Here is a 14,245-nt window from a genome sequence, read left to right as displayed (position 1 = left end):
ATTTTTGATGGATAAGGACAGGGATGTTTTAGCAGAGAGCTGGAGGGACTTTCCCAGTCACACATGAAGAGCAGCAGAGGAACATTCCTACTTCCATCTTTAGAGTTCTTTACAAGTTTCCAGTTTCTATCCACTGTGGATACAGTCACTCTGGTGCTTGCCAGGAACTCTCCCTTGATGCTCTGACAGCTTTAATTTTTATTTTTCCTTCCTAGAAGATCTTCCTTGATCCAATTATGAAAAAATGTTCAGAAAAGGAAAAAAACGGCACAGCAGCAGCAGCTCCCAGAGCAGTGAGATCAGCACTAAGAGCAAGGTAAGCTGAATGTGGTATATACTCTGCTATGGAAGCACTTCTGCTGACAGTTCAGTGCTCTGTTGTTCCGAACAGGGAGAACTCGCTACTTCCACTACTCCTCAGATTGTGTTATAAGAGTTAAAACCTCCTATCCATTACAAAGCCCTTGCATTCCGAGATGAATGCTCAAATGCCCACAGACACAGGAGTTTGTAGCAGCACATAGTAAGATTTGGAGGAAAAAGTAGTTCATTTGTTCTGTAGTGATATTGTCTTTAAGAAGGTGCCTGGTGCTAGGTACCAAGAATGAGTTTGTTCTACAGTATTAGTTGGTTACTCGGTATCTCTAAAAAGTATTCTTCTTTTTGAATAATGTGTCCATTTTGTCTGATAGGTTTTGGAATGATCAGTTGAATATTCTGGATTTTCCAAGGTGCCGTTTCACTTCCCTTGCACTGCTATGTTATTTCAAGCATTGGTGACAAGCATGTAGTTGTCAATTCCTTCAAGTTAAGATGCAGTACCAGAAAAGTCTGGACATAACCTGAAGGTTCATTTTCTCTTTTTCTTTTATTTCCTTCTCTTTTCAAAATACATGCGGACTTCTGAAGGGTTCCTGCTGAATCTGTATCAGTCTTGATTTACGTTAAGGCAGAAGGATAAGTGCAGGAAAGAAAGAGGTGTTGTTTTTTTCTCCCCATTTTGCGGTGCTACTTTAAGTAACTAGACCATGAATACTAGCTTATTTAAAAGAAAGAGTTGAGGCAGGTATCTAACACCAAATGTTGATATGTTCTTAGTAACTTTCTGATTATATTAATGTTTTTTCTTAGTCTGTAGATTCCAGTCTTGGGGGACTTTCCAGGTCTAGTACTGTGGCTAGTCTAGATACAGACTCCACAAAAAGTTCAGGTATGTAATCAGAGTTTGAGCAGCTATGTATGGAGCAGGATTAATTTTATGTGTGTTTGTATAAAAGAGCAGAGAAAAAGGAAAAGGTTAAAATATGCATTTTACTAATTGTGAGTGAATCTGTTAGCCTGTTGACTAATGTGTGAATAGCTCTAGACTTTTAAAGTATTATTAATGATTCATCTAGGATTAAGTCATTTTTTTGGTAAAGTGTCTGAGTAAGAGTAGTTGAGTTACTAGTCTGTTACACAGGATAAATCTGGTATAACTTTTTGGAAGTTGTGTTTCCTGCTTTTAAAAGTTTACACTTGGACTAAAATAATGGAAATAAGATTTGATTTTACAGGTTCTTGCTCACCAGGTGTCCTGATTTCTTCCTAGTAGCTGGTACCACATCAGATCACAGTGCATCACTGTTGAACAGAGCAGTTTATTTAAAACAAATGATAGTGAACATTAGAACCAACTTTTGTGTTTTCTGATTCAAGGTTGTTAACTCAAATTTGAATGAGTATAAACAGTGCTGTATCATGGATCCATATGAAACTATTGACTTCACCATGGGCCAGGAGAGTTCATTAGAGAGTTAACATACTGGGGGGGGGGGGGGGGGGGGTTAAGTGTTTGATGTAGGTCTGCAAAAATGATAGAATTTACTAGGTTAGCCCTGTTACACCCATTAGAATAGCACTGCTGTTCTCTAATTCTTCAGAATTGCTTTGCTTTATTTTGTTGCAGGACAAAGCAATAGTAATTCTGATACATGTGCAGAATTCAGAGTTAAATATGTTGGTGCCATTGAAAAACTGAAATACAATGAGAGCAAAAGTCTTGAGGGGCCACTGGACTTGATAAATTACATAGATGTTGCACAGGTAAGTGGGTTACAAAAGACAATACCAATAGTGTCAGAACATCTTAAGCTTAGCTGTATTTCTTTCATATTATCATGTGATGTGACATCTTTCTGTGTAAATTTTAGACTTACTACAGTAAAGCAGCTTACTTTAGAAAACATTAAGCTGTCAATCTCAAAAGCTGCTACACTCAATTCCATCTTAGTGATTAACTGGAGAAATTGCATCCAGGGAGCTGTTCTGAAGAAGCAGGCTCAGAGCAAAGGCCCTTCCATGAATCATTACTGAACAAGTATCCCAACTGAAAGTTGCTATACTATCTTAAGCACCATTAGGACTAGTATCCAGGACAGAATTATCTCCTCCAGATGTCCTCAGTACTGTAGAAGTTTTCCTATAGAGGAAAATGTCATTTTTGCTTACAGCCACTTAAAAACCTGTGACCAAAGAATCTAACTAGTATTTAGGTCATCCTGGCCAAACTGTGGTTGCTTGTACTTATTTTTGTACTCAAAGCCATAACTGGTTGTTCTCACTAGATAGCTGATCATTTGTATCTTTAAAATCACAGAATATTTGTTTGTCTTGCAGCACCTTGACATTTCAAGTATCTGAATATATGCCAAAACTACTTTTACAGCCAAATAACAATATTGCGGCCTGTGGGGAACATAGGTCACCCAGCACAGCATGATAGAGCATGCATTATTTTTCACCCCATCAGATTTGACCACAGGGCCAAACTTCCCCGAGATGATAAATTTCTTTCCAGAATCGTGGACTATTTAGAACAGACTAGAGTAATTTCAGTTGGAAGGGACTCAGTGATCATCTCGTCCAGCTGCCTGACCGCCTCAGGGCTGACTAGAAGTTAAAGGGCATTGTCCAAATGCCTTTTAAACACTGACCAGCTTGGGGCCTTGACCACCTTTCTAGGAAGCCTGTTTCAGTGCTCGACCACACTCTCAGTAAACAGATGCTTCCTCATGCCAAGTCTAAACCTCTCCTGATTATATTTTACATAAGTTTAAGAGATTGGACAAATGAAGAGTGGCAGGCAGGCTCCACACAGGAAATGGGAGCAGGGCTAGTGATGTTGATGACTTCACTGAAGGACACATAAACACATTTTCTGTTACATATCTTCATTGTTCATGTTCTTCTGTCTGCACTAAAGGCTTTTGTTTGTTTCCCTCCAAAGCAAGATGGAAAGTTACCTTTTGTTCCAGGTGAAGAGGAGTTTATTATGGGAGTTTCCAAATACGGCATTAAAGTTTCAACATCTGATCAATATGTAAGTGATTCGCAACAAACTGTCTTTTTGGTGAGAGCTGGGAAGTGCATTGATTTATTTCTGTGATGGGTGATCTATTTAAGCAAACAAACAAGCCGTCACAGCAGCACTGCACCATGTCAGTTCTCCTCAGAACTCTCTGTATTTTCCTGGTTGGATTTATGAGAAAAATCCATTCCTTTTGAGATAGAACACCAGACATAAGGCAGACAAGGCTTTATGCTCTTTGGGCACATCTTCCTTTCTCTGTGACTGTCCTGCCATTCTCTTGTACGGAAAGGTAGCACAGCTGTGGTGTCCCAGACCATGGGTTCCTCAGCCTGTTAGGAATGCAACTCCTGTTGGTGTTAGTGTGGAGAAGTAAAAAACAAAGGTGTTTTTTTGCTTTTGTTTCTGGTTTGGTTTTTTTTTCCCAAAATATCAGGTTTTTTCCTCTTTAAAGTTCCAGCCTTGCACTCCTAATCCAAGAGTGCAAATTCACTCTAGCATTAAAGCCTCTTGATTCCACTTTATTGATCAAGCCTATGTTTTGTTTGCATCATTTCCAACATGTAGTTTATTTTCCTTTAGCACACTTCAAGTAGCTTTTTGGCTAAAAATAAATTAACCTGGAATTCTTTTGGGTTTTGTTTTTGCTGCCCTCCCAGATTGTTAATTCTCATCAAAAACATAGGTTATGCTATTATTTATATTCCTTTTTACTCTGATAAAGATCAGATAGGTAATTTAAAAACTTTTATCCATCATTCTTACATCTTCAAGCTGCAAGCATGCCCAAGCTGATAAAGTCATCTGTGTTTAAGCTAGCTTGCACTGGCATTTTATTGCATTGCATACTGTTTCCCAAATTCTATTTTCTTGCATCTATGTCACTGTTGACATTTGAGTTGTTCTTTAGTGTGTTAGTCCACTTGAGTTCTAAGGTGGAAACGTTTTCTCTGCCTTCATAAAAAGAGTTCAGTCTTCTATGACTTCAGGGGAAGGCGGAAGTTCTGTGATGCATAGATGCCTTTGCAGGTAAATAGGCAGCTGTTTATTTCAGATGCCAAAGAGAATTAACTGCAGGATACAACATTTTTCCTCATGGATTTCAGCCGTTTGAGAAATTATTTCATTAGTGACTGAAACATGTAGAGATACATAATTCACTGATTTGTATTGTTTAGGGATGCAAGCATTAGAAACCAAAGGCAGAGCATTTACAGAAGTCGCACTGAGGTGTTGACCTTCTTCTCATTGTTTGTGTATATTTGTATATTATATGTATGTATGCACATGTAGGGCACAGTTTGTCCATCTACCATCTCATTTCTCTATCAGCTGCAGATCCCCTCATAGCCAAATAATGGAACAAGAGGAGAAAATGGATTTACAGGGGAATTGTGTCCTTTAAAGAATTCTCTCTTTCTCTGTCAGTGATAATCCACACATACATTAACACTGTAGTAAGTTCCAAACAAGTAACTAAAAAGTTACACCTGATTTGGAGGGAAAACTTGGTTGGCATCTTTAACAGGGAGACTGGAGGGTTGCTCCAGTAAGTTGGAACTTACTGGCTTCAGCTGTTCTCAGTGTGGTGTGATGGAGCATCAGGAATGGAGATGTTTTTCAACAAGGTGATCTTAGAAGCACTGATAGAGGGTTTTTCTCAAGGGTTTCATAGCAGGCGTCAAGCTCACTGTCCATTTTTACAGCATTTGTATCAAGAGTGGATATTTCTTTAGACCCTTCAGCTAGTGATAGGGACAAGGTGTTTCAAAAAGAGCTGTCTTGAAGTTGTAAGACCCTGGAGGTGGTATGACTGGAATAAACCAAATGAGTATTACCAGTTGGGTAGATGGCTTGAGAAGAAAGGCTTTGTGTGTGCTAGGTCTGCAGAGACCTTGCACATAAACCCATCCTTTCTTGGAATGATCAAGACTGGAACTGTTGGGGCTGGTGTGAAACCCTGCAGCTGTATCAGAGGTCTCCCAGACAAGATCTCTGCAAGAGCCAGGGCCCATGCTGTGGCTCAGGCCACACCACCATCCTAAAGCAACTAACCTTGTCTCTGGTACCCTTGCCAGAACTGGCACAGGGGCTTGTCTGGAAAAGTACCAGAAAAGGAAGAAGTTGTTTTACGTTACATCTGTGCCAGAGGTACAGAGCATCCTGCTTGTCCTGCTCACACAGAACGAGTGAGGACAGGTGGGAAATGAATGTGTCCACATATGAATGCAGTTCTAAAATGGAAGCAAAAATTAAAGCTAAAGTTGCATTAAACACCCATTTTTTTATATCTCAACTAAACTCTTAATTAAAAAGTTGTAAGTTACCAAGGAATGTTTTTCTCCTGTGAGTAAATCCAAAGTATTCTTTTGTGAGAGAGAGTATCAAAATAGCTGGAAAACTCAAATAGCCGTTGCACTGTTCCAGAGTAACTTTTATTTGCCACGTGGTTTCAGGATGTGTTACATAGGCATGCTCTCTATTTAATTGTACGGATGGTGTGCTACGATGATGGTCTGGGAGCAGGAAAAAGTTTACTGGCTTTGAAGACAACAGATGCAGCCTCTGAAGAATGCAGCCTCTGGGTATATCAGTGCAATAGTTTGGTAAGACTTTATGTTTACAGTATTTAAATTAGGTATCAGTATTCTGATTGAAAAGGGAGATTCTAAAACCCAAGGCCCTTGATGAAGGCTTTTTGGCAGAAGTGGGATTGCTCAATTGAAAAAAAAAAAAAAAAAGTTCTCAATATGCCCTGGCTGAGTTGGGGAGAATTTGCTGACTGCATGTGATCAGCTTAGAGGGAAAATACCTACACTCCCTAAAATTGCCAGTGAATGTATAAAATTGCCAGTGAATGTACACACCTGAGAAAGCTCTCTGCAATCTGAAGAGTGCTACTGTAGCTGCTAAGGACAATTCTCCATTTGTATTTTCAAAGACAAAAACCTCTTAAGATGGGACTGAGCAGGGAGTGATCAAGTAACAAGTCTAGAAATAGAGTGTGCATTCCTATTTACAAGCAAGGGAAGTGATCCCTTCTTAAGAGTAGAATGCCTTGTCAAGATGCTATGCTATGACGCATACCCCCCCAGCACTGGGGGAACACACAGATTGACTTTCTGAATGCTAGCATGGTGCTCTGATGAAAGCTCACTACTCTGACTTATTTCAAAAGAGCTCGTTCAAAACAGCTTCCCACATGTCACTGCAGACCACAGAAATCAAATTAAATCTCACTTGTGCTACTCCATTTTGCATGTCTGCCAAAAGAATCATAAAGGCCACATTCTGCTGTAAATGAGTTTTGAGACATTCAGATGTTCTTTAGAAAGTGTTAATGGGTGTGTTTGGGTGGGGTCTTTTGGGTTTTTTTTTTTAGGAACAAGCACAAGCTATTTGCAAAGTGTTATCTACAGCCTTTGATTCAGTTTTAATGTCAGAGAAGTCCTGATGTTCTTCAGCTGTACATGATGGTGTAGCACAAGAGGCCTTTGTGTGGGGAGGAAATGGGGCTCCTTCGTGACACCACAGACTGGCTGCAGCTACAGAGTCCCAGAAAAGACTCCCTGTGCAAACAAGAGCTATGCAAACTTGCATATGGTACTCTCATTCTCCAGACGTAACTTGAAGAAATCATTCCACCTTCAGTTGCCAGAACAAGACAGGATTTTGTATTTAACATGGTATTTTCCCCTCAATAATGTTTTGTATATTAATGTCAATATTGTAGACATGTAAAATAAAACTGACACATCTCTTTGTCTGAAAAACGTTTTGTTAATGTAGACTTCAGTTCTGCTTAACCCAGATAATAGAGCAAAACAAGAGCAAGGTCATTTGGTACTTCAAACCTCTAGTTTCACCTAAGTCTGCTCCCTGGACGGTTCCTACATTCAGCTAAAATGCGTAAGATGTAATTTTGCTGCTCAAGTGCTGTTTGTATTTCCCATTTGATACTTTGAGAAAAGCTATTTCCTAATCAAAGCGGAGTAACAGAAGGGAAGCAGCCAAAGTGATTTTAAAAGTAGTTTTATTTTTCCAGACATTTGACTGGTTAACAAGAGTAAAATTTATTAATCATGCTCTAATTATAAATCACTGCATCCAGGACGTTGAAAATAAGAGTTGATTTTAGGTTATACAATATATACAGTTGCTCTGCAACTAAACGAAATAAAAACAACTGAATTGAATATTATACATCTCATAGCACTCTAAGCTGCATTTTAAGTGTCACTTGCTCCTTTTTAAACAGTTAACACAGCAACCTAATAGTCTGTCTATTAACAGATTTTTTCAATCATTATTTTAATCAGATTTGAAAAGTTGTATGAAATATGCCAAAATCTTGGACTTAGAATTCTTAATTTTATATTATAAATAGATATCTACAGGCTCTAGAATTTCTTTTTCCTCTGCCAGAGGACCAAACTTTGAGAAACATGGAAAATCTAGGGATAAATTTTGCTTAGCTGCTCTTTATTGGTCCGCCAGGTTTTATCTGTCCACACTATTAGTGCTATTAAGTTGTAGTCTAGAAGTTTCCTAGTTTCTAAGTGACCAGTGAACCAGGTGGTGACATTTTGAAGTGTATTCCTCTTCTGGGAATATTCCTTTTCCTAGGAACTCCAGGAAAATTTGCATCATTGTTTAACTTGACAAGTTGTTACATACACTATAAGATTCTGTGTTAAAAATACTGTACATTAGGAGATCTGTGCAAAATAATATGCCCATTTACTCTCTAGACTCTATCAGGGATAGAAACATACAAAATAGTGTTGCAAACTGAATGTAGCAGGAAGTGGGTAAAAGTGTAGTGCTAAACTATTCCTCTATCATTTTACTGGGAACTTCGAAAATACAGGCTAATTTGCTTCAACTTGCAACAAAAATATCCTGAAACATTCCAGTTTGTTCCCCATTTACACTGCAGCAACAGCTCTTGGAAAGGGAGGTTATGCATGTATGTGGCTGTACCCACACACGTGAGGCTCTTGCCCAAATATACCCTTCAGGAAAGGCGATACAAGGTAAGATCAGTGTTGCTCTTCCAGCACGAACGCAACAGGATTGTTCCCCAAACAAGCATGGATGGTGGTGGCCTATTTTCCACTGTTCAGTATGCAATGGCCAATTTCAATACCATCTGCCAGAAATTCAAAGTTCTCTTGATCAATCTACAGATAAAATATTCACAGAACATGATGGACCCAGAGGCTGACTTTTCTTGTCCTATGCCACCAGTTGTCTTCTGTAGTGTAAGCAAAACCCGGCACAATTTCCAAGACAGAAACATCAAAATGACATCAGAAGTGTGCTGGTGTTTTGTATTCCATCAGCTGACTGGGAACTCTCCATGGCCTAGCCTTGGTTTACAAATTAGTAAAAAAAAATATTTAACAACAGTGTAGCTACCATATAGGTGGGTATATTATATAAATACAGAGTGAGTTAGCAAACCAGCACTGTTTGCAAGGTAGTGGCACACAAATTGTATAAACCCGAAGATAATGTAGTGTACTTGTGTCCAATACCTTCTTGACCAAGGGTAAGTGTTCCACCAACTATGTTCCCTCTGTGAACACATTGTTGGATGAGTTAAGAAAATTCAAGAATTTAAAAACAAAGTCCCAACACTATAATGAGACAAGTGTAAGAAAAGCTCTGCAATCCATCATCAACGTAAAATACATTTCAGGAAGTGCAGTTTTCCTATCCGTGAGTTAATGTAGTAACTCGCTAATATTGCCATAGTTTAGTTAACCAGCAGTAGTCACACTAAATGACCAAAATGGATGTAACGTACATAAAGAACATTCAGAAAACAGGTTCTACTCACGTGCAGCATAGTAAAATGAAACAGTCTCAAGCTCACAAAATTAGAACTAGGAAGTTCAGCGACTAACACAGAGTTCAGATAACTTGAAGCAAATATCTACATCCATTCTGAAAGAAAGAAATTTTTCCTGTGGTAAACTGAAATACTTTTTTACTTTTACCTAGCCATAGCCAAAGACACCCAATTGAAATAGTTTCTTCAGTAACTGTTGATATCCTGGATGACAGCCAGTACGGCAAGATGCTGAGTGAGTCCCATTTAGAATTACACAGCAGCTTGCATGTTTTGGTTCCAACACTTCAAATGGTATTAAGAATTGGATAAATTCACTGCCCTATTAGATGCACCATTTCTTTGACTGGGGAAGCAACACTGAACCGTGGCATTGTCATGTTAGAAAACAGAGAATAAAATTACAGTGAATTCATTGAAGAGAACATTCATTATGTTGTGATGCTCACACACTTACGTGGATATTGATTGTTAAAGCTTTTCAGTTCACCTTGAAAAATACAGGAAGAGTTGTTTTTCTTAAAGTGTAAACTGCTCATGAGAGGTTTTCACATAGAAAAAAGTACTAAAAGTCCTAAAACCAGACCAATGGCAATAAGAAAAGTAAGCTACAGTACCTAGGACTTGGGCAGTGCTCTGGCAAGGTGTCTGCAGATAGGTAGATGAAATGAAATAGAGCAAAACTTGTTCCTGTGACTGCTGGAAATGAGAAATGTCTCCACTTATCAGTAGCAATTTAATCAACAATAAAGTGCACAAATGATACAGGGAAAGCTCCTTTCCGACTGGGATCTCCATCAATATGACCAATCTGAAAGAGTCCAGATATTTTTCAAGTTAGTCTCAAAATGGCATTTCAGTACCACCAAGGTGAATTCCAGTGACCTTCCTGCCTGTATCGCGACAAGCCTCTCCCTGCATTATTTCTGCTGTAGTGGTGTGTTTCTTTTGCAAACAGGAAAATTCAGTCCTACAGGGTGCATTTGTTTCTCAGCTACAGACATTTCCCTTCCCCCAAATTCAAATCTTTTATCCAGTTCTTTGAAAGTAACACCTCTTAATGCAGTACCACTGCTGCATCGTTTCAGCACATTCTGTAATGCCTCACAACCCACAGTCTGCCTCTCTTAAGTTGCTTCTGCTTCCCCCTCTTAGCAATCACTGAAAGTTAAAAGGATGGATCAAGCTTCAATAGTTTTGTATTTTACATTAGTCTATTTGTGTTTACACAGCACTACTGTCAATTTAGATGCAATGTGAAGATCTCTTCTTCACTAGCTACCAGAGTAAGGCAAGTGTTTTCATGCAAAACAATTACCCAAGACTTGACTTTAGCTGATGAGACTCTGGAATGTAAATACTTGAGATGGTTTTCCAGCTCAAAGAGACCATTTCTCAGTCTCACTCAGCTGAAGAATTAGGACAGCACAAAGCTGTCTTCTAAGGCCCACCGCACAGCATCTGTAGGAGCATCAGATTCTTAAATTGCTGACACCCCAAAAAAATTTCCTGAATCCCCTGTGTATTGTGAACCCTACTAATACTGATCAGATTTTCTGAATGAGAAAAGCTAAAAAGAAAAAAAAACAAACAAAACTTGTCTGAAGTTTGATTTTTTTTTTAACAGAGGATATTTCTGAAATTACGTTTCCATGGGATGAAACTTTTCTTGTTACTTGGAAACACAGTGGGGAATCCTCTGAAGTCAGTGTCAGCCTCTAGGTTTCATTTATTTCTTTCAAAGTGTGTACTAGAATATAAAGAATACTCACCCACCACTCCTGGTCTTCTTCACCATCAACCACAATAATATCTCCCTCTGAAAAAGTTAGCTCATCTGGGTTATCTGCTACACAGTTGTAAATTGCTTTTACTCTTTTGGGTTTAGTTTTTGACTGAAACATAAAAATAAGCAGATGTAAATAATACAGCACAGAAGATACAGAACAGACTTGATCTAAAGAGAGCCTCAGAACTGCTTCCAACCATTATTTTTGATAGATTAGAGTTCAGCTACATGTTTTATGCTGGGTGCTCATGTTTCAGGCTGAATTTGGCAGCATCCAAAGCCTTTTGGAACCACTGCACCACCATCATGGTCCAGGTTTCCCTCAGCAATCTTCCATTTTTGCTCATCCAAAGCTGTCTTCAGAGCTCTACATCACTGCAATGAGTAACTGCAGTGAGTACAGTTTTATTCAGAAGATGGGGTGATCAAGTTCAAGTGCTACACAGCAAGTGTAACAGCAGTTGCATTATCAGAAAGAAGCCTAAGCCATCTGCTGATATGATCCCTCTTAATTTGCTAATCTCATTTCAGCAGTGTATAAACCCTCTGTCTCTGTGATGCTTTGCTTTGAGGAGACTGCAAGCCACAGGAGCGGTTCAGCAGCTCTTCCAACAGAAAAGTTTAGTAAGGAGCTGCAGTATTCCAGTACTGCAGTGACACTCCAATCCTAGTTGTATTCTGTTTGAAATGTTCTATGATGAAATTGTTTTGCTCTGGTATCACAGCATCCACCATCCTAATCTCATACGTCTCCCAGTGCAACCCAGACTGCTGCTGCATTTGTTTTCAGCCTTCTCATTCTCTGTTTCAGACCAACAATAACGGTACCCACACAGTGTTTCCACATGAGGACCAAAGAGGCACAGGACCTGGAGGCAGAGAATTAGCTTTCTACCACAGGTCTACCCTTTTCCCTATTTGCCCAGCCATAGCCAGCAACAATCTCTCCTTTCTATCCTAAGATACCAGAGCAGAGCTATAAGTGCTATTAGGTCCAGAGACATCTGTTAATACAGTGGGTGTTTGGGACAGAGGCTCCAGATGGGATAAGGAAATGAAGGCAATGAAAGCCATCCTGGAGTCCCCCAGAGACTGGTTGGAGCTTCTAGTTAGGTCAGCCATAAAACAGGACACACTTGTAAGGGGAGAAGAAACTCCACTGAAGTCTACTTCTTTCCACCAGCAAAACACTCTGCTGTGGACAGTACAGCCCAACAGACTTAATGTCCCATTTTGCTAGAGCTTTGCACCATGCAGACAAACAGGTGCAAGAGAAGATGGGGAAGGAGAGAGGTAACACGGTTGTTATGCTCCTCTGTAAGCATCCATTTGCATTTTAGTATGAAATACCTGACCTGCCCAGACCAGGCACATCCTTTGTCTTTGTCTGTGGGCACACCCCTGTGAGCTGGCAGCTTGTACTGCATCACAGCAGTTTTGCCAGATGCTCCATCTCAGTCAAGTTACAGTTCGAATCACCCACCACCTTTTAGTCAAGAGGGAGAAGCTTCACATCAGTACAACAGTGATAAACTGACTAACTTCAAAGTGCAGTAATTACAGGTATTTCTTGTTCCTCAGAAGGCAAGGAAATTAAAATAGATTTCATTCCCAGAAGACTAAAATCTTCCAGCAAAGTTTCCCATGTATCTTCAATGTGGTTTTAAAAATCTAAAATACACTTTGGGGAAAAAGAAATGAAAAAAAAAAAAAAAAAGGTATTTCAATCTGAAAAATAAGCTATTGGGCAAAGGCACTGTATAGGAGATAAGCCACTGAGTAGATGTGCATGCATAATTAGAGTTGTCTTTTTCTTTACTCAAGCATTTCTGCACTCATTTCCTAAATCTGGGCTGGCCTCTGGATTCCCTAACAGGGTAAAGACTTAGCAAAAAAGGCTGGAGTATAAGGCTAAATGGAATGATTTAGCTGAAGTACTTTAGCTAGACTGATCTGGCTAAAGCTCTTTAGCTGAGGGGCCCTTCACTAAATCTCAGCTAAGATGCTTCCACTAGATTGATTTATCTAAAGCACCTTAACTAGCACACACACACTGAGCCAGGTTTCCCCTACTTATCTCTCCTATGACAGAAGAGAATCATCCAGCTGATTTTCTCAGTCTCATATAATTCACGCTACCGAAGGCCTAGAACTATCTGGAGGGTCAGATTTGTTCTTCCTGTTATGTGCAATTAATATTGAACAGTGGAGACACCGACTGTTCCTAGAAACTAGTCAGCATTGCCCATTCACTTACAAATAAAACAATTTATCCTCTAAAACAAAAAAGGAAAGAAGATAAATAAGCTACAACTTTCATGTATACAGAAAGCCAGGTAATGAACTGTTTCAGAACCACAGAGATGTGTTGAAAGAAGAGTCAGTGCTCATACGTGAATCCCAAAACACACAAAAGAAATTGTGATCAGGGTCCAACAGCTTCACAAAGTATGACAATTCCCTCAGTGCATGTAAGCAAAAGGGACACATACTCAAAATTTACACTACCTAGACCACTTAATTTTATTGTCACCTAAACTATGAAAGTTATTTAAGATGCAACGCAAGACAGTGACCTGGTTGAACAAGAGTGGGGGAGACAAAAAATCAGATTTCATACTCCCAACTAATGCAAGATAAATTCCAAATGTCTCTGTGGCTTTTTAGTACTATCAGATGACAAACATGTAATAGGAGTTCTTAGAGCTCAAGACAAACATGCAAGGCTATGCACATAAACACTGAAGTCCCACCTGGAGAATTACTATTTCAGTAGGCATGGCTGAGGAAAAGATGGCTGAAGGGAGAGAGACAGAGAACTGAAGAGGGCAGCTCTTTTCCTTACAGCCCATTAGTAAGACAATGGCAGAGCCAGGAACAGCACATCTACCTCTCAGTTTGTTATTTACCTGCAGAACCATGCTCCTATATGGAATGTAAAGCATGAAACAGCCCAGACCCAGTCACATGCAGCATCTTGGAAAGTATGGACTCTATACTGTGATTGGCTTACTGCAGAGAAATACTGTCATGATCAAGAACATGGATGTTTTATGTCTATCACACAAGAAAACAACATAAAATTGGAAAAGAGACCAAAGACCTAGATGAACCACACACGATATACAGCTCAACTGACATCTGGGAATACATACCTTTACCTACACCAATATAAAAATATAGGTATTGATACTAATAGTATGTGTTACCATCCATGATCCTAGTCTACAAATAATAAATAAGAGTACAA

General features: G+C 39.3%; 2 protein-coding genes across 13 annotated transcripts in view; one reads left to right on the top strand and one right to left on the bottom strand.

Moving 5' to 3' along the window:
- Window positions 1–171: 171 nt before the first annotated feature.
- ITGB1BP1 (integrin subunit beta 1 binding protein 1) lies at window positions 172–7,107 on the top strand. Of its 9 annotated transcripts, none has more exons than XM_061460783.1 (6): window positions 172–316; window positions 1,132–1,210; window positions 1,949–2,085; window positions 3,269–3,361; window positions 5,806–5,955; window positions 6,732–7,107. In XM_061460783.1, exons 1-6 carry the CDS (start codon window positions 245–247, stop codon window positions 6,801–6,803), a joined length of 603 nt encoding a protein of 200 aa, XP_061316767.1. In that variant the 5' UTR covers window positions 172–244; the 3' UTR covers window positions 6,804–7,107. The 9 variants fall into 9 exon arrangements, with proteins under 9 accessions (XP_061316767.1, XP_061316766.1, XP_061316768.1 ...); XM_061460782.1 differs by having other exon boundaries at window positions 3,245–3,361; XM_061460790.1 differs by lacking the exon at window positions 1,949–2,085 and adding an exon at window positions 693–848 and having other exon boundaries at window positions 217–316; window positions 3,297–3,361.
- A 258-nt stretch (window positions 7,108–7,365) lies between these two features.
- ASAP2 (ArfGAP with SH3 domain, ankyrin repeat and PH domain 2) overlaps window positions 7,366–14,245 on the bottom strand; it is a 91,350-nt gene continuing 84,470 nt past the window's right edge. For all 4 annotated transcript variants that reach the window (XM_061460778.1, XM_061460776.1, XM_061460775.1 and 1 more), the window contains 2 exons: window positions 10,979–11,101; window positions 7,366–10,017 (listed from right to left, as the gene is read on the bottom strand). In XM_061460778.1, the coding sequence (XP_061316762.1) occupies window positions 9,943–10,017; window positions 10,979–11,101 (198 nt within the window). In that variant the 3' untranslated portion in view covers window positions 7,366–9,942. The remainder of the gene's footprint in view (window positions 10,018–10,978; window positions 11,102–14,245) is intronic.

The sequence above is a fragment of the Pezoporus flaviventris genome, unplaced genomic scaffold, assembly GCF_033815535.1.
Source record: "Pezoporus flaviventris isolate CSIRO_AGI_PZ_B2104156 unplaced genomic scaffold, CSIRO_AGI_Pfla_v1 ptg000031l, whole genome shotgun sequence".
NCBI classification, from domain to species: domain Eukaryota; kingdom Metazoa; phylum Chordata; class Aves; order Psittaciformes; family Psittacidae; genus Pezoporus; species Pezoporus flaviventris.
The sequence above is the reverse complement of the archived record's forward strand: the minus strand, read 5'-3'. Positions and strand labels throughout refer to the sequence as shown.

What these genes read in the sequence shown, in the direction of transcription:
- ITGB1BP1 (XM_061460782.1), top strand. Translation starts at nt 245, where the DNA reads ATGTTCAGAAAAGGAAAAAAACGGCACAGCAGCAGCAGCTCCCAGAGC. An exon ending in AGATCAGCACTAAGAGCAAG is followed by an intron (nt 317 to 1,131) that starts GTAAGCTGAATG and finishes GTTTTTTCTTAG; the next exon opens with TCTGTAGATTCCAGTCTTGG. An exon ending in AGACTCCACAAAAAGTTCAG is followed by an intron (nt 1,211 to 1,948) that starts GTATGTAATCAG and finishes ATTTTGTTGCAG; the next exon opens with GACAAAGCAATAGTAATTCT.